This window comes from Myxine glutinosa, chromosome 4, assembly GCF_964187855.1.
Source record: "Myxine glutinosa chromosome 4, kmMyxGlut1.1, whole genome shotgun sequence".
Lineage (NCBI taxonomy): Eukaryota > Metazoa > Chordata > Myxini > Myxiniformes > Myxinidae > Myxine > Myxine glutinosa.
The window spans coordinates 141,086,492-141,110,267 of NC_136264.1; the positions used below are offsets into that span (position 1 = coordinate 141,086,492).

Sequence of the window (23,776 nt, forward strand, 5' to 3'; positions counted from 1 at the left end):
TATGTAATGCTTACCTTTGACCTTTTCACCAAATTATTCATTTGTCCTCTCCATACTCATAATAAAGCTATGGTAAAAATTTGATGACAAAGCTCAAATAGTAAATTAAAATTTCAGGCAATTGGATGAAAATTTATGATTTTGGGTGATCCTGACCTTTGACTTTTTGGACAAAATTATTAATTTTGACTGCAAGGCAGACAGACTAAAATAAAAATCGCACCCTTGTCTGAAGGAAGCGGTTCAGTTTGGCATTTTTAATTTGAAATAGGCAAAGCCTAGAAACAAACGAAACCCATTAGAATTACACTTTAGAACCCTTTCAAATTACCCTTTAGAACCCATTACATTTACCCTTTGGAACCCCACAGAATTGCCCTTTGGAACCCCATAGAATCACCCTGTAGAACCACCCAGAATTACACTTTAGAACCCTTTAGAATTAAACACGGTGGGTTAGAAAGATTATTCTTCATTTTTGATGGGTGGAAGGAAAGACAGCCAAATGTTGAAGCGACCTCACCGCTTAAAAACTATCTCACTCCTCCCGAGCACGCATGCGCACTGTGGAGATTCCATACAATATGCCAAATTCAGAGCCAAAGTACTGCTAAACTGCAGGTTTGTGTTCTGATTCGTGTTTTGCAATGTTTTAAAATACCGTATAACATTCAATTGAAATTAAGCAGTTCCTCGATTATAAACTGACGTCTTTACTGTAGACAGACAGACCGACAGTAAAAGTGAGCCAATCACTTAACCCCGCTTTTCACTTTGCATGTGCAGGGTAATGTAAGCATTACACATACACTGGTTGGTGAAACCTCCCCAAACAAACCTGGGACTATTGAAATATTGAACAACTAGACCAAAAGTTAATTTGGTTACTAATTATTATATTACGTCATCATATTTCACATTCATTGGGCTTAGTATTGAGTAGATATAATGCTTGAAAGTTAAAACCCAGTTGCGGTTTGTAAGTTTTTGTCATTCATTCTACAATTAAGGAAATAAATTGGTACTCAAAAGCCTGATATAAAATTTACTTTTGAGGAAGTATAGAAAATATAAACTCGATTTACCTTTGGATTTCTCAGATGTAGGACACACAGGAGTTTGGTATATCGCTTCAATGATGATGTCATAATATAAACTTTCTGAAAGGAATAACTATTGTAGTTTACTTGATATTCGTGGGAATTATCTTTCACGGTTTTTCTTTCAAACCATTTTCACGGGAATTATGCTTTGTGAAAAATGTATATCTGTGAATATGTAATTGTGTGCTATAATTTGCGGATAATGTAAATCAAGACAGCACCTCAGCTGGACACGATGCCCGCATGGTCACTGTTGATGATAATCCGCTAAGATAAAACAGTAATGGTGACTGAAAATAAAGTGTCAAAATCTGCGTAAATGTGAAAGTGTACAAAGTTTAGACAAAAATCATTCTCCTCGAAACGTCAAAACGATACTTGAAATATCTTCCGAACCGAAGTCTAACAAGATGTCTTGTGGAAATGGATAACATCTACAAATTCTCCAAAAACTCATGTCCTGCTGAACCCTCAGAATTGTGAGATGCAAGAAGTAGCCAAAACCATACAGGCTGCCAATGATGCTGTCGATGCTTTCGATGCTTTAATGCCCAATAACAACTACGATGACCAGCTTCCAGCCAAGATTGCCCATACTGCTGTGGAGATTGGTGTAGCGCATGCCATCAGGAAATTCCAAAAGCAGCTGGGGTGGCCAATAAATGAGAGCAAAATCCGAAGTATAAAGGCTGTCTATCTGAAGAAGAAGAAGAAGGAGAAGAAGAAGAAATACAATCCAGATAAGACAATCAAGTCCTTACCAAATTAGCGAAGAGGTTTTCCTTTGCTTTTGTGTGAAAAGTATGACAACATGGTGAAAAAGACTTGCTTGCTGGAAATCATGACCAGAAAAAGGTTTGATTCAACAGCGGAATGATCAACCAGCATATTATTATGACATTTGCTGAAGGAATTCTCTTGAAGCATGATGAGATCAAACTTGGGCCAAATCCTTGCTGACATACCTGGGGCTCAACAAGAGGGAAGTGACAAAGGACGTAAAGGAGCTGCCACAGGATTTCCCAGTCATCTGAGCTGAGTTTGTGAAGTGTGTCACTGACGTTGTGAAGGAGCATACAATACCGGATGATCTTATTATATCAACTGTGATCAGATAGGTGTCTATATTCTTCCCGATGGAGAAGGTGGGGTCCCATCAACTTGCCCTATCCAGGATCGATGACAAACGCCAACTTACCGTCCTGCTAGCAGTCTCCAAGGCCGGAACCATGCTACCACTGCAGTTGATCTACCCAGGAAAGACTGACCGATGTCACCCGAAGATCCACTTCTCTACTGCCTGGGATGACCCATAGCGAGTCACATTGGGGCACCGACAAATTCATGCTGCGTTATGGCGACGAGATCATAATTCTGTACACCAAGTAGACCAGAAGAGCCATGAAACTGTGCCCGACACAGAAGTGCCTCACCATCTTCAACGTCTTTAAAGTGTACCAGACAGAAGATCAGCTCACCAAGCTAAGGAGAAACATTTTCACTGTGTTTGTTCTTACCTGCTGCAGTGACAGGTTCCAGCCATTAGATCTGTTCGTGAAAAAAATAATACAAGGCGAAACTAAAGAGGTGCTTCCATTCTTGGTATTCCAGTCAAGTGATGTCTTTGTTGGGAGACATGACTGCGGAGGGAAATCAGCAGGTTGCCGATGACATGCCCACCGGTTGATGAAGTGCCATGAGGAAATCGGCAAGTGTCAGGAACTCATCAGCTGTTTTTGTGATGGCTAGTCTTTAAATTTGACTAACAGCCTTGTGACCGACAGTTAATTATGGCAGAATTTTGGCTTTTATTTTAACAAATAAAACCACCTTTAGAGGCCATTTTTCCCCGCAAAGCGGGGGTTGGCCTTTTTCGGGAACCGTGGTTGTTGTTGTTTTTCGGTCCCCTATTTGAAGCAATGTTTTACGGCCGGATGCCCTTCCTGACGCCAACCCTTTTTGCCGCCTTTAACGACAAACAGGGTTTGTGAACTGGTACTCAATTAGCCGACCTCGGAAGGATGACAGGCTGAGTCAACCCCCCTGGCGTTAATTCAGCGATCGACCGGGATTCGAACCCAGGATCCTTGGATCCTAAGCCGGCACCCTAGCCGCTAGCCCAACACCAGGGACTCTTTTATTTTAACAAATGTGCTATCGTATTGAACTTGAGACTTTCGGTGTACTTGTGCTGAGAGAATTTTCTCTTGTGCCTTTTAAAACATATATTTTGTTTCAAATAAACAAGTTTATACTGTGTATCTGGAAAAAAAATCACGAAAATGAATTACATGTGAATATTGAGTAAAAATAAATAAATAAAATAACCACCTTTAGAGGCCATTCGCGGGGGTTGGCCTTTTTCGGGAGCCGTGGTTGTTGTTGTTTTTTTGGTCCCCTTTTTGAAGCAATGTTTTACGGCCGGATGCCCTTCCTGACGCCAACCCTTTTTGCCGCCTTTAACGACAAACAGGGAATTACCAGTGAACTGGTACTCAATTAGCCGACCTCGGAAGGATGACAGGCTGAGTCAACCCCCCTGGCATTAATTCAGCGATCGACCGGGATTCGAACCCAGGATCCTAGGATCCTAAGCCGGCACCCTAGCCGCTAGCCCAACACCAGGGCTAACACGTGTGAATATTGAGTAAACTCCAGTAATTGGTTATGTCATGTCCTGATAGGAAAGTCTTTTTAAAATGTTCGGCATTCTATAACTTTTATGTTTCTGAGATGGTGCAGATTTAAAATCTCAGTTGTGAGTTTTGCCCTGTGGAGATGTCTATCTATCACTGTTATCCGCAACTACTTTATCTCAAAGTCAATTGGTATAACCTTTGCAGGAAAAAAAATACTTTAATTGTATTGTATTCAGTTTTGTGCTTGTATGATGTCCATCAATGTGAGTTTCTGCACGCTCTTGAGTAAAGTCTGATATACAGTGGAGTAGCATAAGCAAACTAATGCAGGCAGGGTATACCGGTAGGTTCTGTACAGTTGAATGACACACTTATTTAGTGCAAGTGAGTAGTAAAGGGAATGTGACACAGTAAAAGATACTCCAACTTAAGAAAAGGCTCTTTTTGGAATGGTCACATTGGAATAAATAGGAATAGTCCACAGAAAAAAACTGTTGAAATTTCTGGCAAGGAATTGGCAGGTATTGAAATTGGTTAGAATCGAATATTTATTTATTGGCTTCCATACAATATATAGATTGCATTGGATCATTTTCCAGGTGAGTTGTTTCTTTGCTGCATCTCTAAATGTGATTGGTTTTTCAAACTTGTAAAAAGAACGTGAAAGTTAAGTTGCTTTCCTTGTGTCAGAACCAGGACAGGAGTCCCGTTTGTCTGTCATCCACGGGACGGCCGCAGAGGAACACACAGCAGCTCAACAGTTCACGTCGCTCAAGTTCACGTCGAGTGTTGAGTGTCAAAGAAGAGGCTGAGGAGCGCAGGTGGGCCCAGGGAGCCAGTATTCCTTGTATTGGGAATCACATACATTGCATTTGCAAAGGGAGCTGGGGAAGTAAATTGAGGATATGAAGTGAAAGAGGGGAAGGGGAGAGAGATGTGGGCTGAGAGATGGTGAATGGGTAGGGAAGGAGAATGCAAAAATAACATTGAGAGCAAGGTAATCGGAAGCTCTGATACTTGCACTTTTATCACATGTATGTATATGGGTGTTGATAATGTCATGCATATATGGTGCGTGTACAGTATACCAAACGTTTTATTTTATTAGACAACACATTGAATGATTTTACACAATAAGGACTAAGGAGCATTTAAATAAAAATACTGCATGCTGTTGAGATAAATGAAAAATGTTTGTTAAAAAGGAAGTAGTTAATTAACAGGATGAAGAAAACCTGTAACTGCAGTCATGCACAGGCCCAAGTTTTTATTGTGGCGGAGGTAATTCAAGGTGTTAAACTCAAACTCTGTGAATTGACTGTCATGTGAGAGTATATGATTGTGCTTCCATTGTCAGGATAAAGCTGCTCACTGATGATCTGGAGAACTCCCAGATAAATGTGAAGCTCGCCAACATCTTCATGATGCTCCGAAAGTGTTGCAACCATGCGTACCTCATCAAGTACCCATTAAATGGCCATGGACAATTCAAGGTGTGATTAATCCCCTATTATCATGTGCAGTCATTTTTCCTCTTTATTTATTTGCCCTTTTTTCCCCATGTACCATTTGTCGACTGTGAGTTTATGAAAGATATTATTTGGATGATGTCATTGTTTACAATATCTTTTTCCTATCTGGCTGACATAACGCCCCTCTCTTTCGGAATATTAAAGTTTTTATTTAATATTTTTATTTTTTCTTTTCTTTTCTTTTTGAATTAAAAAAATGGGAGAGGTAAAGGGGGATGGGAGAGGTAAAGAAAACACGTGGACACTGCTAGGACTTCCAGGAAAGAAGTCGGTATTTCAAAAAAGTGGATCTGGGGTTAATTAACGGGGGTAGAAAAGATCAAGGTTTTGGATGGGGGAAGATAAGAGATGGTGAACAGCTGTTTCAAAGACCTGGAGGGAGGAGTGGGATTAAAGAGAGTGAGGGAGTTTGTTCCCGAGGCGGGAGAAAAGAGGAATGAAAGAGTGAAGGTGAGCAGAGAGTCTTGATTTTGGCAGTTTCACCATAAGAGGGTTGCTGGCAGATCTTGTGTGACCTGTAGGAATATTTGGGGGACAGAGCACAGACAGAGCTGGGGGAGCTAGGCCGGAGAGGAGTCGGTAGAAGACAGAAAGACCACCACCCTGCCTGCGGTGAGTGAGTGAAAGGCCCTCACAAGCTTCATCGCGGGAGATTCCAATGATTCTGAAAGCTTTGGTTTCAACAGTGTGAAGCCGAGCTAGGTGTGAGGCCAGAGCACTAGCCCAGAGGGCAGAACGTATAAAGTGTGTTGATAGTGTGTCATAGATTGCAGAAGAGTTAGGAGAAAGGGAGGGATGAGGAGGACACAAGGTTTGATGGTGATGGGATGAGGCACAGTGAGGTTTTGTTTGAGGGGGGGTGGGGAAGGGCAGAGCAAAGTCGAAGGCTGAAGGAGGTGGGGGTATGTGATGGAAGGGAGAGGAAGTGGGGAGGAGGTAGCTTTGAGGAGGAGGAGGGGGGCGGTCACACACAGGGGGGGAGGGGAGAGAATTGAAGAAAGATAGGAGGGGGTAGATTTGAAGGGGAGGGGTGAGGGGGGAGTTTTGAAAGGGGGGCGGGGCTGGGAGTTTTGAAGGGGAGGGGTGAGCGGGAGTTTTGAACGGGGGGGGGGGGGGAATTTTGAAGGGGAGGGGTGAGGGAGAAGTTTAGGAGGGGGAGGAGGGGGGAGTTTAGAAAGTAGATGATTAATGAAAAACGAACATTTATTACAAACTGGGTTTATTGTGATTTTCAAGTCGGAGATCCGTTTGAAAACGATAGAGGAGGGGTGGAATGAAGGTGAGTTTAGATAATGTAGGGAGGAAGGACTGTAAGAGACTGAATTTTTTTTTTTGAAGTGGAATGATTTGATGAGGAAATTGAAAAAAGCCTTTCAATGGGAAGAAAAACTGCGTGTTGTAATATACCACTGAATAAAACATTGCAGGGGAAAGTTTAAACATATTTAAACAAAACAGTGAAAAACAATCTGGGAAAAGTCCCTGAAGTGAGGGCGTGGATCAGAGAAAGGAGAAAGGGTTGAATGAGTATGGAGGAAACTAGAATTGGAAAGGCGAGTATCGGCTGGAGATCGAAGGAAGAGGTGGAAGAAAAGGAGATAAAGGGGGCGGGGCAAGACAACAGCACATGTGGGTGGGAAATAATGTACACAAGCACACAAGGAAAAAAAAACAAAAAATTGTTATTGTTGTGTTTTTTTTATTGTTTTTTAAAATAAACGTTAGACAAAGGGCAGATGTTCGGCAAAGTGAGGGGGAGAAGAGAAAATCTAAGAAACAAGCAATACAGCGAAGGAAATAACATATTCACAAAACACTGACGGTGGGGGAGGGGCGGGGGAAGCCTCAAGTTACCAGGCCACGCACGCGGTGCGAACAGAAGACGATTATTTATACACATGTTTGCACGAATTACAAACCAAAAACGAACTAGAAACACACAATAACACATACACAATGAAATAACGAGTGGAAATTTGACAAAGACACAAATAGGGCCAAAAACGATATATAGCACGATATCTCAAAGTTATGGACAGATTCAGACGAACCGTGGTGGACAGGTTGGGTGTGTGACAAGGAAGATTGATTCAAATTTCGTGAAGACCCTGATCCAAATCCAATAATTTTAAAGTGATGCTTCATCAGCATTGGGAGATGGGCCAAACCTATATACAACCACCTTTAGAGGCCATGGGCCAAAACTATATATAGTATGATATTTCAAAAAGTTATGGATGGATTTGGACGAAATTTGTTGGACAGGTTGTGTCTGACAAGGCAGAATCGATTCGATTTTGGTGAAGATTCGGATATGAGAATTGTCTTCTTCTTTTTTTTATTTTTTATAGTGATTCTTCACTATTGAGTGATATGGCCAACTGGGTGGAGGTATGCTCTCTACTGAGTGCCATTCTTGTTCAATCTGATGTTGATGGATTATTTCAGAGTTGAAGAACAAGCTGATTGGATTTTAGGATCAGGTCTGGATGCAAAGCTGGCCAATTAGTGGAATGCAGAACTTAAACTGTTCAGCCTGGCAGATGTATGTGTTCAACTGAGTGACATCACCTGGTGTTGGCCTAATGGTTAGGGCCGTGAGCTTGGGATTCTAAGGTCCTGAGTTTGAATCCCGTTGAATTAACGCTAGGTGGGGTTGACTTAGCCTGTCATCCTTCCGAGGTTGGCAAAATGATTACCAGATAACTGGTTATAGAGAGGCATTGCATTAGCGGCAGACGCGCCCACAGAAAAAATGATGCATCCAGCAGCCGGGTGGCTGCACACGAACCACCCACCCAACTGAGTGACATTCTAGTTATATTCATGTGATTTTGGAGATGATCTATTGTAAGAACTGCCTCATGGTCAATCTTGTTCCAAACATCTTCAGAAACTTTTTCTTTTGGCAGTTTATAGGCGAATGACAGCTGCCTCAATCGCTCACGAAAAAAATAAAATAACTCGGGTTATGTGCATGAAGCAAAAACATGCGTACTGCTTATAATTCAAAACACCTCACTGCACTGGAACACGTGGAGTCATAAATACTGTGCTGTAAAGGGTGGGGAATTGTAATACCCTCTGCCACCAGCAATAGTTTTCAATTGGTCAAATGTTTTGTCCTTTACCTGGTTCCAGATTGTTTAATCCATACCTTTTCTATTTTTCTGACTTGGCTTTGGTCACTAACATGGCTGTAGATTGGCATCCTAGTTTTATTTTTCTGTTTCTGGTTGAAAGGCAGCGATATGATTTTGTTTGGAGCAAACCAAGTTATGCAGGCCAAGTCTGCCATCATTTTTTCAAGGGTACATGTCGCATCTTGTGCCAAGTGTTTATTTGCTCCTCAACCAGGTGGATGAGGCACTAGTCAGGAGCTCTGGGAAGTTGCTGTTGTTGGATCGTATGCTACCTGAGCTGAAGCGTCGTGGACACAAGGTGGGCATGGCGGTCATGAGTCATGGCAACATAACATTTTCCATCTTTCACATTGATTTATGTACGAATTGTGCAGCACTTTGTGATGCCAAAAATTACTTTATGTCGACAGGATATGTATTGTTCTATTATTTACAAAACACAGTATATCTGATCTTCTACAATAAGTATTCTTTCTTAAACCTCCTCCTGCTTGCTGGTGTCTTTAATACAGCACATGTGGGGCATTGTTTGGTTTGTAAACCGATGAAGTTGTATGTGACAAACCATGGCAGGACAACATCGATCAAACGATCCTCACTATAAAGCAAAAGTCAGATTCCGTGTCAAATCAACCGACAATGTTGTCCGACAAGCTGAAGCTGAAGTTTCGTGCGTTAACCCTCCTTGCTTCCCACGGGGATGAGCAATTTATCCATTGTTCTCCCTGTCTGCTAACGCAGTTCAATGCTAGCATTCACTAGCAAGGCTCGTTCTTTATTATATATAACATATGTTTGTCTAACCATCTTACTATAATTCACCAAATGTCCGTCCGTCTGTCTGTCCGTTCGAAGGTACCACAAAAACGGCTGAACCGATCGCAACGATATTTTGGGTGGGTAATCCTCGGACCCCCTGGAGTAAAATAGGCTATATTGTTTTTCCAAGTTTTCCAATTTTCCAGTTTTTCCAAACACGATGGCTTCCAGGTTTGACCTGTCCTTCGACAACCACTATCTGTAGTCTGTACTGCACTTGATCCACTATTTATATTCCAAGAACGAATTTAAATGAACTATTGTTTGAACGGGGTTGGCTTCAGCCAATGGATACATTCCTGCATCGTAAGGCCTATTGTACATGCTTTTGGCACAGAGAGTACATTTTTTGCTAACTTGAAAAACAAGATATGGGACCCTCTCTGAAATTTGTTTCAAACTTGGCCGCAAACCCATAGTTCTCAATCCATGGCTCTCAAAAGGATTGCAACACTCTTGATCAGGGAAGGTAAACTCAGTTATTGTCCCCCGTCGCTCAGCGGAGCGAAAGGGGGACTATGGCTTTCCCCTCCGTCCGTGTGTCCGTCCGTCCGTGCATGCGTGCGTGCGTAAGCGAAGGACCGCATTCGAATTTGGTGTGTGGGTGCAACCCACGTCAAAATCCAAGATGGCCGCCACCATGTATGTCTGATGCCATGTATGTCTGAACATTGTAACCTGCATATCCTGAAAAATAAGCGAAGTACCAACTTCTAATCTGGTGTGTGGGTGTATCTAGGCACAAGGAAGAACGCTATTGAAAATTGGGTCGCCACGTCAAAATCCAAGATGGCCGCCGCCATGTATGTCTGAACCTTGTAACCTGCATATCTTGAAAAATAAGCAAAGTACCAACTTCTAATTTGGTGAGTGGGTGTATCTCGGCATAAGGACGAACGCTATTCAAAATTGGGTCGCCACGTCAAAATCCAAGATGGCCGCCACCATATATATGTCTGAAAATTATGAGCGAAATATCTCGAAAAATAAGCGAAGTACCAATGTCTAATCTGGTGTGTGGGTGTATCCAGGCACAAGGAAGAACGCTGTTTAAAATCGGGTCGCCACGTCAAAATCCAAGATGGCCGCCACCATATATATGTCTGAACCTTGTGAGCGAAATATCTTGAAAAATAAGTGAAGTACCAACTTCTAATCTGGTGTGTGGGTGTATCTAGGCACAAGCAAGAACGCTGTTTAAAATTGGGTCGCCACGTCAAAAGCCAAGATGGCTGCCACCATATATATGTCTGAACCTTGTGAGCAAAATGTCTTGAAAAATAAGCGAAGTACCAACTTCTAATCTGGTGTGTGGGTGTATCTAGGCATAAGGAAGAACGCTATTGAAAATTGGGTCGCCATGTCAAAATCCAAGATGGCCGCCGCCATGTATGTCTGAATCTTGTGAGAAGAATATCTTGAAAGATAAGCGAAGTACCAACTTCTAATTTGGTGTGTGGGTGTATCTCGGCATAAGGAAGACCGCTATTGTAAAGTGGGTCGCCACGTCAAAATCCAGGACGGCCGCCACCATATATATGTCTGAACCTTGTGAGCGAAATATCTTGAAAAATAAGCGAAGTACCTTCTGGTGTGTGGGTGTATCTAGGCATAAGGAAGAACGCTATTGAAAATTGGGTCGCCACGTCAAAATCCGAGATGGCCGCCTCCATGTATGTCTGACCGTTGTGAGCGAAATATCATATCATAGCATGTTTTCTGCGTGTTCCACTTTGTCAACTCACATCACTTCCCCGATGGGGGACCTAGGCGTAACGCTTGTTTTCAACTTATTTGGGGTCATGATGATATCCATCCATGTTGGATCATAAACTGAGACCAACACCAAAAGATGAGGACGAGACGAGGAAAAGCTCTGCAAATATCCTATTGCAAAGAATTGCATGAAATGAGAACAGATGCCAGAAAATCGTCCATTTGGAATGATTTCATCACATAAATCTGAGATATGGTGGCCCAAGTTCAGCTGTTATAAAATTTATTTTGTGCACACACTGTGACAGTGTGCACAAACTGTCACAGTGTGTGCACATAGGGGCAATACCCCTAGCATTCACCTGGTAGAATATACAGTATACTGCATTGACTAAAGTTATTTTAAACCAATTTCAATACTTGCTATAAGACAGGGCAGCATGTAGAATCATACTAACATAATCATAAGACTTTAAACAAACCAAAAAAAATACCTATTTTGGGGGGCAACCCCCCTACTCCCTCCTACCCCAGGTACCTCCTCAGACCCCAATTTTTCCAATGCCTTGAACAAACATTGGTACATCACGGATGATGATGGTTGTGGTGAAGTTTCATCAAAATTGTGTGTGTAGGTTCTGAGAAAATAACAAATACATATTTTGGGGGGCAACCCCCCTCACAAATCCCCAAAGGGGCAGTTTTTTTTTTTTTTTAATGCCGTGAACAAACCTTGGTACATCACGGGTGGTGAAGGTTGTGGTAAAGTCTCATCGAAATAGTGTGTGTAGTTTCCGAGGAAAAAGCAAATTCCTGTTTTGGGGGGGGGGGGGGTCAAACCTGGATCCACTTTGAACCCTGGTAGACCCCCTTATACCCTGATGTTTTTTTGTTTGTTTGTTTTTGTTTTTTTTATTAAATGCTGTGAACAAACTTTAGTCACAACACAACAATTATCATTTGTGACAAATTTGGTCGCAATCCCTTCAGTCAATTTGGACGGACGACGCGCCATCGCATAAGCTCCCCTGAACTTTTTCCAAGTGAGCTAAAAATGTAGTGCAGGATGACAACGAAAAATCGATACCGGCTGACATTACCTCTAATAAATAACTTCCTCCATACTAATGATATCCTTTTCCTTTTTGCAGTTGTGCAAAGTGTGGTCCATGTATAGTCCTCAGATTTAGTCAATTTAGTCGTGATAGCTCTATTTTTTTAACATGCCAATTTCTTTCAACATGCCAATTTTTTTTCAGTCAAAATCTACCTAAGAACGAAATCCTTCAAGAAGACTCAAGCCCAGATCAGATTTAGATGCTTAAGAACAACATCTATCGAGGGAGGCCGCTTTCCAAAGATTATCTCAAAACAGCAATAACGAACAAAATCCGTTCAATCACTGCAGCTGAATGTGTCAGAGTAATAACCAATTTTGCCTGTCACATCAAAATGTGTCTGCAGCATAAAGGCTGATTGGATTCTTCATCTGGAACTTGTGCTCTAATCTCGATCTCAATCAAATCAATGATATTAAAGATATGCATCTGAAACTTTTCATAGTGATCATGTATCATGGTTAGCAAGCAAATCTTCTATATTTAATGGAGCTTTAGCGTATGTGTGTATGCACGTATCATCCACCCCTCCAAGAGGATTTGACCAAGGAAGCTGAAACGTTTAGGGATTAGGGCATCCTGAAGTTGTGCCTGTGCAAGTTTTTTTGGCTCCATCAAGTTTTGGTGAAAAAATGTTTTCGTTCTCTTTGCCGATGTGGGGCGGGGGGGAGGGGAGGGAGAATGAGGGAGGAAGGAAGGAAGGAAGTGGTCATTTGCCTGAGCTATATATCCACAATGCAATATATTTCTCGTGTGACTATATATATATATATGTATATATATTTGTCGTGTGACTACCCCCTGGTGAACACCATAGGATGACACAGATGACCCAACAAGCTTAACACTCTGAGGCATTGAATACAATGGCGGACCTTCATTACACGCAAGGGAAAGGGGGATGCCAAACTTACCTGGACGCCTCTACCCAATGCCTTCGCACCTGGATAAATTAACTCAAACGACACAGAATTAAAATGTACAAGAAAATAGCGGCTTTATTTACCAAAATGCCGGAAACAAAGAAAATGCACGATAAACTAAGTTCCTAATTGGAGCGCTCCCACACAGACCCAAATACAGACAAAGGATAAAATAACTGGAAAATAAATGTGTGGTTTGTGGCACTTTGCTCAAATCGGCTCTGGAATCTCGTCAGGAATCATCAAAGATCGTCGCGGCCTTGGCGGGAACCACACGCTTTGCTGCTCAGCTCGTGGGCGGGAAAACCAAGCCTCCGTACACAGTTCGCCCTTCCAGCCGCGCTTCTCCTCACGATCTTGTTTGGGAAACCGCAGTTCTCAGTCTGCAGTTCTTCCTCCTCACGATCACTATCAAGATGTCGGAACACGACCGTTTGTGATGAATCTTCCTTGCGCAAGAGCAATAGTGACCGTTCTCTATGGGATCCAGAACGAGAAGAAGGAGAAGAGAGAATGTCCGCCATTCCAATTGTTTTGTACGTGAGGTTCTGACGTCATCCCACAACGTCTCCGTGTCCGCTCCTATCAGCGAGTCCCATCTTACCAGTCCTTGTGCCAAATTATATGCGTGGACTCACGAACCTGCCTGTCCTGTGTGCTCACCAAGTCGGTGTTATCAGTGATAGTGCTTATTGTCTTGCTTCCGGTTGGTTTTTATTTAGTGTTATTAATTATGGTGTTGATTGCTGGGCTTGGCTATGGTGCGTAGTGCTGTGTCATAAGGAACACAGGAAAAGATTAACAAGGCAATTACATGCAGGGGATTAATTTACCCATAATCCCTCGCTAATTAACAAACCCCAGCCCTCTCACGGGGACGAAGATACAAGCTTTGACCTTATCATACACCTTACCAATGGATGAGATTGGCTCAAAATTGAAGATGACTTATTGTTGACTTCGGATTGGAGGAGGTGACCTTCAGTACAGCACATATTACGACTATAATGAAATACATATTAATGGATAGGGCTACTTCTAAGCTTTCGTCCAAGTCAAAAATAATCTTCTTTGGTCAATTAGGGCCAAAATGAGATCAAAGCGTGTCATGAAAAAGCACTTTCGGCCAATTCTTAACATACAATATCACAGAAGCGATTTCAGTTATGGACTTGAAATGTTGCAACAGTATGATTTGAAGCAAGGCCATTGAGTGTGCAAAATATCATCGAAATGAGAAGAAATCAAGAATATCGTGTATATACATACTATGCCATTGGTATTAAAATCTGTAAAAGTAAAGTAATTTTTAAATGATAAAATGTGATTCCATCTTTTTTCCTTTTGATTTTTGGTCTGCAGCTTGTATGTGTTGAAGTATATTTGCAGTTTGTGTTCATAATGCATAATATATGTTGTTTTTTTTTGTCATTTCCCTTCCCAGATCTTGATTTTCTCACAAATGACAAAGATGCTTGACATCCTTCATGATTTTTTCTACCTTCGTGGCTTTCGATACAGTCGCCTCGATGGCTCCATGACATATACGGAGCGTGAGGAGAACGTACGTGAGCGTCAAAAACTAGTACACATTCTGCTACAGTATGACCGATGTTTAGGATCGCAGAATAACATAGAGGAAAGTAAAGTTTGTGAAATTTTACGAAACACAGATTGAACATGGTAATGTCAGTATTTGCTGAAATATTGTCTTAACAAGCAAGTTGATGAGCAATGGCATCAGTTGTGTTTTACAAGTTGTGTCCAGACATGTCAGATATATATTTTTTACATTTCCATGTATATCCACATATTTTCTTCTCAAAATTATTTGCTAGAATATTTTAGTCACATACATCGAGACTCTGTGAAGAGCTCATTGGCACGGTAATGAATGACGTAGTGATGGAGCAGAAAGAGTTTATATACAATGGAGGACAGAGAAATGGGAAAGGAAGGGACTAATAGGCAGCATTAAGTATGGAGATAGACAAAACAAGGGATTTGAGTTCGCTGAGTAGATAAGGAACATAAGCAGACAAAAAGCAGGCGTCAATGTGGAAAAGTTCTGGTGGATAGAATAAGTGAATGAGTGAGGACAGAAAACATCCAGTACAGAAATAGGGGATAACATGAGATGGCAAAGGCTCACTTTTAAAAAGGGTGGAGATGTCATGATTAAACGGACTCTGCAGGAGGTGATTCCTCATTCGAGAGTAGAGGGGTACACAATGGGTAAAGCCGAAGCTGTTGATTTGATAAAACAGATTGGCCTAGCCGAAAATCTGCACTCTCTAGTCAAGAAAGGACCATCTTCACACCAGTTCCTAACACTGCTCCTGGAATTTTTTCCATAACAGATAAATTGCTACTCTTCACAAGTTTATTCCATTCCGCAATCAACTTTTCTGTCCATCATCTCGGCCTTGGTTCGTTCACTGTTGAATGCAGGAAGGCATACCTTACTGATGGCAAGCTACAGGCTCTCCGCAAAGGTCAAAAACATCACGTGTCTGTCCTATGAAGAGTCATCGTCAAAATGATAAAGTTGGTTTTCAAAAGAATATGTATATATAATGAAGACTAATGTAGGTCCAAAGACTGCCTTGTGGAACCCTCGGCTATGGGAATAATCGTGGGAAAGGATACCATCGAGGGGCGCCAATCGCTTTTGCTCATAGAGGAAATCAGACAACCACTTGAGGCGGGAGTCCCAAATACCAAATGAAGATGAATTAGAAATCAAGGCTGGATGTCAGATAATATCAAAGCATCAATAAATAGAGTGATGGCTCAAACCTCTTGCTTGTGGTTAAGGGCATCTCTCCAATGCTGTGTCAGAAGAAGTAACATTTTAATGGTGGAATGGCCAAGCCAGAAGTCAAACTTGTTGTCAGAGATTAGCGAATTAGAGATGAGATACTGTCTGTGGTCGGCTGCAATGATTGACTCCATTGCTTTACTGATGATGGTTGAGGGGACCATAGTTTAGGGGATCCGTTTTTGAACCTTTCTTATGGATATAAGTGATGTTTGCAACTTTCTGAGGAGGAGGAAGTTTGGTCATACACAAAGGACCTGTGGAGGAGAGAGGAGAGAGAGTTTGTTAAGACTGAAACATGGTCTTGATGGCACAAGTGTTTTAATCCTAAGTAACTATTTACAGAAGAGGTGTCTAGCTATAGGTAAGAAATCTCTCCACTATGGCAGGGGTGAGGTCAATATGTTTTACGGATTATGTAATAGTTGAAAGGGAAGGTACAAGAAGGGATTGATTTTGGATCTTGGCCTTTTGAGTAAAGACATTGTTGAAGACCTCTGCTTTTTCTCGATTAGTGTTCATCCTGACTCCAACATCCTTTAGGAGGGAAGGAATGGCAGGCACAGACCTGACCAGTTCCCACACGTCTTTGAAGGATGGTGAGAGGCTGTAGAATTTTTATCGCAGTTGAGCCTGCTGTTGTACACTGGCTTGATACATCATACTTGCGAAAGGCTGGTCGCTGCCACATACCTATCATCAGACCTGGATGTGATACGCTGCTGGGCAGATACTTGGAACTTAACATTCCACACCAGCAAGTCTCACGCTCTCACCCTATCTCCCCAAGGATAACTATCCTTTCCACTTTTCTGGATAGCCATTGGAAGAGGTACAGTTCCTGGAACTACTTGGCCTCACTATCTGCCATAAACTTTCATGGGAGGATCATATCAGCAAGCTAGCCTGAAAGCCTCATCACCATCTGTATACTTTTCATCATGATATAGCTGTCAGGGTAGCTGGGGCAAGATCAGGAAGGAGGTCAGTAAACTGCTAGACCACCAACCTGTCTGCAATGAGTACACAGCAGGCCTTGCACCACAGCCTCCTGTTACATAACACCAATTAGCCTTCAGGCTTTGGATACAAGTATTTCCAGGAGTACATGGTGAGATCTGGAGCTACCAGTCCACAGAGAGCATCTACATAATATCGCACTGCGGATGAAGGTTTTGCACACTGTTTGGAGCTGATAACGGCTGATGAATGACTTGGCTCTTTAAATTATTCCAAGAAAGCTCCCTGCCATCTATGCCTGCTTGTATATGTGATCGGCTCAGGAAAGGTCGAGGCACATTGGTGGCCTCAGGAGCTTGATATAATCCACCTTTGCCATAGTTTGATTGCGTAAGTAAAATGGAGGGTAGGGCTTGCAGTCGTTATCTAAAGACTGTGTGTGGGACTTGGTAGCTATCATTGAAGGACATATTCAATGATATGTCCAGGTGATTCAATCCAGGTGATTGACCATTTTTTTTTATTTTCTCGAAATCAGCAGACAAATGTGCCACTGCATCCTGTGAGACTTTCTGGGAAAGAGTGCAGTCATCTGCAAAGGGTGTACAGTATTTTTCATAGGCCTCAATATCTTTAATGTAAAGCAAGAACAGGATAGGTCCCAAGACATTGCCTCGAGGGACACCATGCTCTAAGTAAAGGGCAAAATATAGAACATCAAATTCTATGCATCATAAATAAATTGCACCATCTAGTGAAGGAAAGGACCCTGATGCCCTTGGCAGAAAGTTCAGTGATTGGGGCTGAGTGGCAAATGGTGTCTAATGCTCGGGGATATGTACAGTGGGGCTTTGACCTTTTTCAGGAAATTCAGAATGTCCATCAATTGCAGAGGTGTGCTGGGATTATTGATGCCATCAACTTGCTGATCAAGATGGCAGCTTGCTGGTCTGCAGTTCAGAGAATCTGTCTTGGCACCTTCCTTAGGGAAAGGAATGACATAAGCCACCTTCCATATTGAAGGGAAGTGACCCTCAAAAAGTATCTGAGTAGTTTAAGAGGAACAGCCTGTTCAGTCACAGGTTTGGAAGAGCACACTTATGCTATTCGGACCAGTTGGTGATGCCGAGTCAAGGCTGTGCATATGCTTCTCCATCATTGTTGGTGATAAGCTCGCTTGCTCCATGGATTTGACTATAAAGGAGAGGGAAAGAGTATATGGAACAAGAAGGGAGGGATTTGCAACCCGAGTCTTTGCAGTTGACACAATTCAAGCATTCCACATTATGACCATCTCTGCTCATTGTGACTCTTTCCTTGACGAGCAAAGTGACCGTGGAAGAGCATGTTCTAAAGACGGTCTTAACCAGTTGCTACCTAGATTTGAAAGATTGAGAATGGGCTGAAAGGTCTGATTTCAGGTGTGCCTGGTGTTGTGTTGTTGCTCTTTAAAAGACAGATACACACCTTTTGTGATCCTTCAGTGTTTGCAGGTTCCCATAAAACAAAGAGGTGCGTTTCAATGTGATGTTGGAAAAGGCGACAGCCTCACTGAGTGGATATGATAATTACATGGTCTTTGTCCGGTGTTTGACAGATGGCGATCTTTAACTCGGACCCAGAGGTATTCATCTTTATGCTGAGCACACGGGCTGGAGGTCTGGGAATAAACCTCACTGCTGCCGACACTGTCATCATCTACGACAGCGACTGTGTAGGTTTTCCACTGGTCTCGCATCACGCAACAATCTTGTCGCAGCTCAGCCAAGTTGGTACATTATTTGTGTTAACAGCGCAGAACAAGAACGGCACTTGGTAGAGCGCATACCTCTGCCAGGTGAAGGTTTACATTTTGTATTCCACTGATAGGCCGGATCTGTATCTGGACCTTAACCAAAATTGAATTGGCGTGTTCTTGTCACCTACCCACTCATCCACCAAGTTTCGTCCAAATCCGGCCAAAACTTTTTGATATATCAAGCTATGTATAATTTGTCTCCCCATCTCTCAATGGTGAAGAATCACTTCAAAAATTATTGTATCGTGATGTGGATCTTCACTAAAATCGAATCAGTTCGTCCTTGTCACACACCCAACATGTCCACCGAGTTTCGTCGGAATCCATCTATAACTCTTTGAGATATCATGCTCACAGAAAGAACAACAGGTGTGAAAACATAACCCCCGTCCACCTTTCATGGCGGAGGTAACTCCACTTGATCTCAACTGTGATTCTTGTTATGTGCACGATTTTTGATATTTCAACATCCCCACTGCTTTCTGTTTGCCAACGAGATGTTTGGCAAAACAAATTGAACGGTACTTTTGTTGCAGAATCCCCAAGTAGACTTGCAGGCTCAGGATCGGTGCCATCGCATTGGGCAGACACGGCGAGTCATTGTGTACCGCTTGGTGACTGCGGGCACAGTTGATCAGAGAATTGTTGAGCTTGCCATTACAAAAAGACGTCTTGAGAAGCTCATCATCCACAAAAGTGAGTGGGGATGGTTGAGATGGCTATCTGAACACAATCCATCATTTTATGTTTTAAATATGGTCTGTGATTGAAAAGTAACTGAAATGTTGTTTTGGGTTTGGGCAATGGACATACGAAACAAAAAGAAACCGATATATGGTATTAAAATAGTTATGTAATTACTGGCAATACAGATAAAGCATCCATAAACCGAGTAATTTTATTTTGATAATTTATTATCGGTACAGAAAATACAAAATAAATGTGATGCACAGTACAATGCACTCATATTTTGTTTGAGACGCAGATTATACAACACACATTTATGTAAATTATTGTTCAGGAAGATTTTAAACGAGTTCTAAAAGCACCAATGTTCCAATATGATAATTTCACACATGTATTAATATCAATTCCCATTTTAGAATGAATGCTGAGGATAAAAGTGTATTGGTCATCACCGAAGGCTGAGAGGCTGAGAGGCCGAGAATGATAGCGTATGCTGCCAATATGCTAATACTAGTTTGAGAAGTGTCCTTCAATTAGAAGATAAGGACATTAGGAGACTGTACTTTTACATGAATTACAAGAGAAGAGGGAAGGCTTGTGGAAGAGCTAAAACACTCGACGGATAATGATGCAACAAGACAAAAGGAACGTAGAGAGAAGAGGGAAACCCCAACAATGGAGTTGAAGGACAAAGTGAAGGGAGACTTGGACAAACAATGGGTGTGGGGAGGAATGAGGAGTAGGGGAGGACACATGGGATAAAGTCATTGCACTATATGGGATGTCAACCTGGGATCCCATTCACCGCTTAGTCCAGAACCGTAACAATATATAGGTTTTTTTTGCTAAAACGAAGCGTTCTGGATTTGGATTGCCGGGAAAGTGAGTTCGTTCACGTCTGATTATTACCTCCGCCACCGAAGGTGGATGGAGGTTATGTTATCATATCACCCCTGTCTCTCTGTTTGTTTGTCTGTCTATTAACAAGATATCTCAAAAAGTTGTGGACAGATTCAGACGAAATTTGGCAGAGAGGTAGCGTATGTGACAAGGACAAAATGATTACATTTTAGTGAAGATCTGGATTCGGATCCGGCTAGCAGAATTTTTTAACTGATTCTTCACCATTGGGAGATAGGGCTAAAAACGGCACAAAGCACAATATCTCAAATATTAGTGGACATATTTGGATGAAACTTGATGCATACATTGGGTGTGTGACAAGGACAAATCGATTCGATTGTGGTGAAGATCTGAATATGGATTCGGATACGAGAATTATTTAATTTTATGTGATTCTTCACCATTGGGAGATAGGGCCAAAAATGATATATAGCAGGATATCTCAAAACAAGTTGTGGACGGATGTGGACAAAACTTCGTGGAGAGTTTGTGTTTGTGACAAGGAAGAATCGATTAAATTTTGGTGAAGATCTGAATATGGATTCGGATACGATAATTATTTAATTTTTATGTGATTCTTCACCATTGGGAGATAGGGCCAAAAATGATATATAGCAGGATATCTCAGAGTTGTGGACGGATTTGGACAAAACTTGGTGGAGAGTTTGTGTGTGTGACAAGGAAGAATCGATTCAATTTTGGTGAAGATCTGAATTTAGATAGAAGAATATAAGTGATTGAGAGGGCCAAAAACGATATATAGCAGGATGAGTTATGACAAAACGAGGTGCATAAATTGGTTAGGTGACAAGAATAGTGCAGCAGATAAACACAAAAATTGTGCATTTTATGAGAAAAGCATGAATTTTTAACATAGTTAGTGCATACCATAAGGTTTATTTTCAGATGTGGAGGGAAGTCAGATTTGACCTCTGAGAACCGTGAGAGGTCAAATCCAAAATGGCCGCCAGTCCACCGAGTCTAATGTTCAAACGCGCTTAATTTTGGAACCAAATAGTGTCGAAAAACATTATAGGTGTCATTTCCAACTAAATTGGGGATGCCCAGAGGTGAATGATGCTTTCAATGAACTCCTAGGCATGCCAAGTGAGGTCAGTGAAGGCTCAATGCTAGAGCGATTTGTGGTGCTGATGTACGATAGAACCAGTGAGAGCACAGAAGTGAATGATGCCAGGAAACAGCTCTTCACACAGAAGTGTAGAAGTCTAGAGAACATTCCTCCAACCCAGGCAACACTCAAGCAGCACATCAAGCACACTTGCTACCAGGCCAACTGTTGTAACCAGGCATTGGTCATGGATCCAGAGATGCCAGACCCACCTGACTGGGGCTGGACAAAGGAGACAACTGGGTGGCAGCCTCTTTGGACCACTCTTCCTGAAGCATCAAAATCGTGCCATGAATTGATTGACTGTGGCTGCAAGAAAGGGTGCACTGGACGCTGCAAGTGTGCCAAAGCTGCATTCAAGTGCATTGCACTGTGCTTCTGTTCTGGAGACTGTTAGATTTAGATCATTACCAATTTTCATCATTGCACTTGATTTAATGTAAGCTTTGGTGGACATACTTGGTTAACTACAGTTATTTTTTCAGAGGTTATTGCATCATTCCTTGCAGTGTAAACACTTTTTTTTCATCATTTCTGGTCTTTGGGTGTTCTGTACCTATCCCTGTACCTCAAAAAATAAAGTTTTAAAAGTTCAAATGAACTTTTTCCAATAGCAGTTCCAACTGCAGTATCATAAAAATAGATATTTAACGTAATTTGACCTTGACCGTGACCTAAGTGCATGTCCTTGAGTTCTGGCGATCTCAAAAGTATCACCAAATGAATGGGCACCCACAATTTAGTTGGAAATGACACCTATAAGCGCGTTTGAACATTAGACCCGGTGGACTGGTGGCCATTTTGGATTTGACCTCTCATGGTCCTCAGAGGTCAAATCTGACTTCCCTCCACATCTGAAAATAAACCTTGTGGTATATACTAACTATGCTAGAAATTTCATGCTTTTCTCAAAAAATGCACAATCTATCTATAATTCCAGTAATCTCTGTTTGTACGTTTGTCTGTGACCGCTGTTTCTCGACAACCACGGGTCCGATATACTTTTAACTTGCCAGGTATATTGCTGGGGACCCGAGGATGTGCCTTTTCAAGGTTTCATATTAATCGGACAATTACTTACCGAGCTATGTCCAAAAAACGATTCAACCAATCAGAGAGCAGCGAGCTATCACGTGTGCCGAACGTGGCGATCAGACTCTGCCTCGGACGGCACATTTGACAGCGTATTCATTTATTTCACGTTGGAAAACTATGTTGCCGTTAAACTATGTTTTAAAACGAATTCAAGCTGCGATTAAATTAAAACGATTCATCGTAACTGCGATTTGCGAACTTCCGGACAGTGAAGACTGTCCGGCAGCACGCTTTCCGGCAGCCAATCACAGAACGCTTTGTTGCGTAGGCGTGGCCGATGTGAGAGCGAGCAGAGCTGAGCGCGTTACGAGCTGACCGCCATTACGGTTCGTAATTCGATTTCTTATGCGCATTATTTCTCCCAATTCAGTCAGAGCGAAGGGCGGAAGCGAAGAGCGTTGTTTTTTTTGTTTACGGGCGTACGGGCGGGGTAGAGCGTACGGGTAGCGTTTTTTTTTTTTTTTGGCAAGGAACGGGCACCCACGTACGGGCAATGCCCTAGTTTGTTAAAATATGAGAGCTTATCCGCTGTACTAGAACAAGCTGATTAGATTTTGGTTCAGATCTGGATCCAGATGCGACCTATCAGTGGGATACAAAAGGTAAACTTCAGTCTGGCGGAGGTATGCTCTCTACTGAGTGCCGTTGTAGTTTTAAAATTGTGTTCATCCAAACAAAACGTTTTATTGGTGTGGAAACATTGCTGTGTATTGATGAGGACTTGCTGGTGGAAATGAAATCTGTTGCTCGAAAGCAATTGTTTTGTGATGTACAGATACAAGAGTTTGCAAAGTTAAAGGCGTGGCCACACCAACCGATTTCCTCCATTGTGACGCAACTGGACAGCCTTCTCGTGGATAATCAGTGTGGACAGCCGGTCATGGAAAATTGCATCGTATCGGGCCCCATCGGACGTTTGATCTCAGTTGGTTATAGTTGCTATTCATCCACTGGTGACCAGACGAATGTGCTCCCGCTGAGCCATTCAAATGCTTTCTTTCCGATCCAAAATATACAATTTCCGGACTGAAGAACATAATTATGAGCTGATTAGGCTTTGGCAGAAAAAACTGCTTTTTAAAAACATTAAAATATATAAATATTGTGTCCAAAGATTATGCTTAACGTATATGTAAACATAGTGGCAATACCCCTGGCACTTACCTGGTAGAATAAATAGTATACTTCACTGACCACAGGTATTTTAAACCAATTTCAATGGTTGCTAGAAGACAGGTCAGCATGTAGAATCATACTAACATAACCATAAGACTTTTTGGGTGCAACCCCTCCTCCCCCAACCTCGTATACCCCTCAGACCCCAATTTTTCTAATGCCTTGAACAACATTGGTACATCACGGGTGATTAAGGTTGTGGTGAAGTTTCATC

At 42.0% G+C, this 23,776-nt stretch overlaps 1 protein-coding gene across 3 annotated transcripts in view; it reads left to right on the forward strand.

The window, feature by feature from the left end:
- Positions 1–23,776, forward strand: part of HELLS (helicase, lymphoid specific) — a 73,097-nt gene that overhangs the window by 37,582 nt on the left and 11,739 nt on the right. For all 3 annotated transcript variants that reach the window (XM_078776524.1, XM_078776523.1, XM_068113604.2), the window contains 6 exons: positions 4,433–4,563; positions 5,100–5,235; positions 8,632–8,715; positions 14,438–14,557; positions 18,372–18,488; positions 19,109–19,268. In XM_078776524.1, coding sequence (XP_078632650.1) covers positions 4,433–4,563; positions 5,100–5,235; positions 8,632–8,715; positions 14,438–14,557; positions 18,372–18,488; positions 19,109–19,268 — 748 coding nt within the window. The remainder of the gene's footprint in view (positions 1–4,432; positions 4,564–5,099; positions 5,236–8,631; positions 8,716–14,437; positions 14,558–18,371; positions 18,489–19,108; positions 19,269–23,776) is intronic.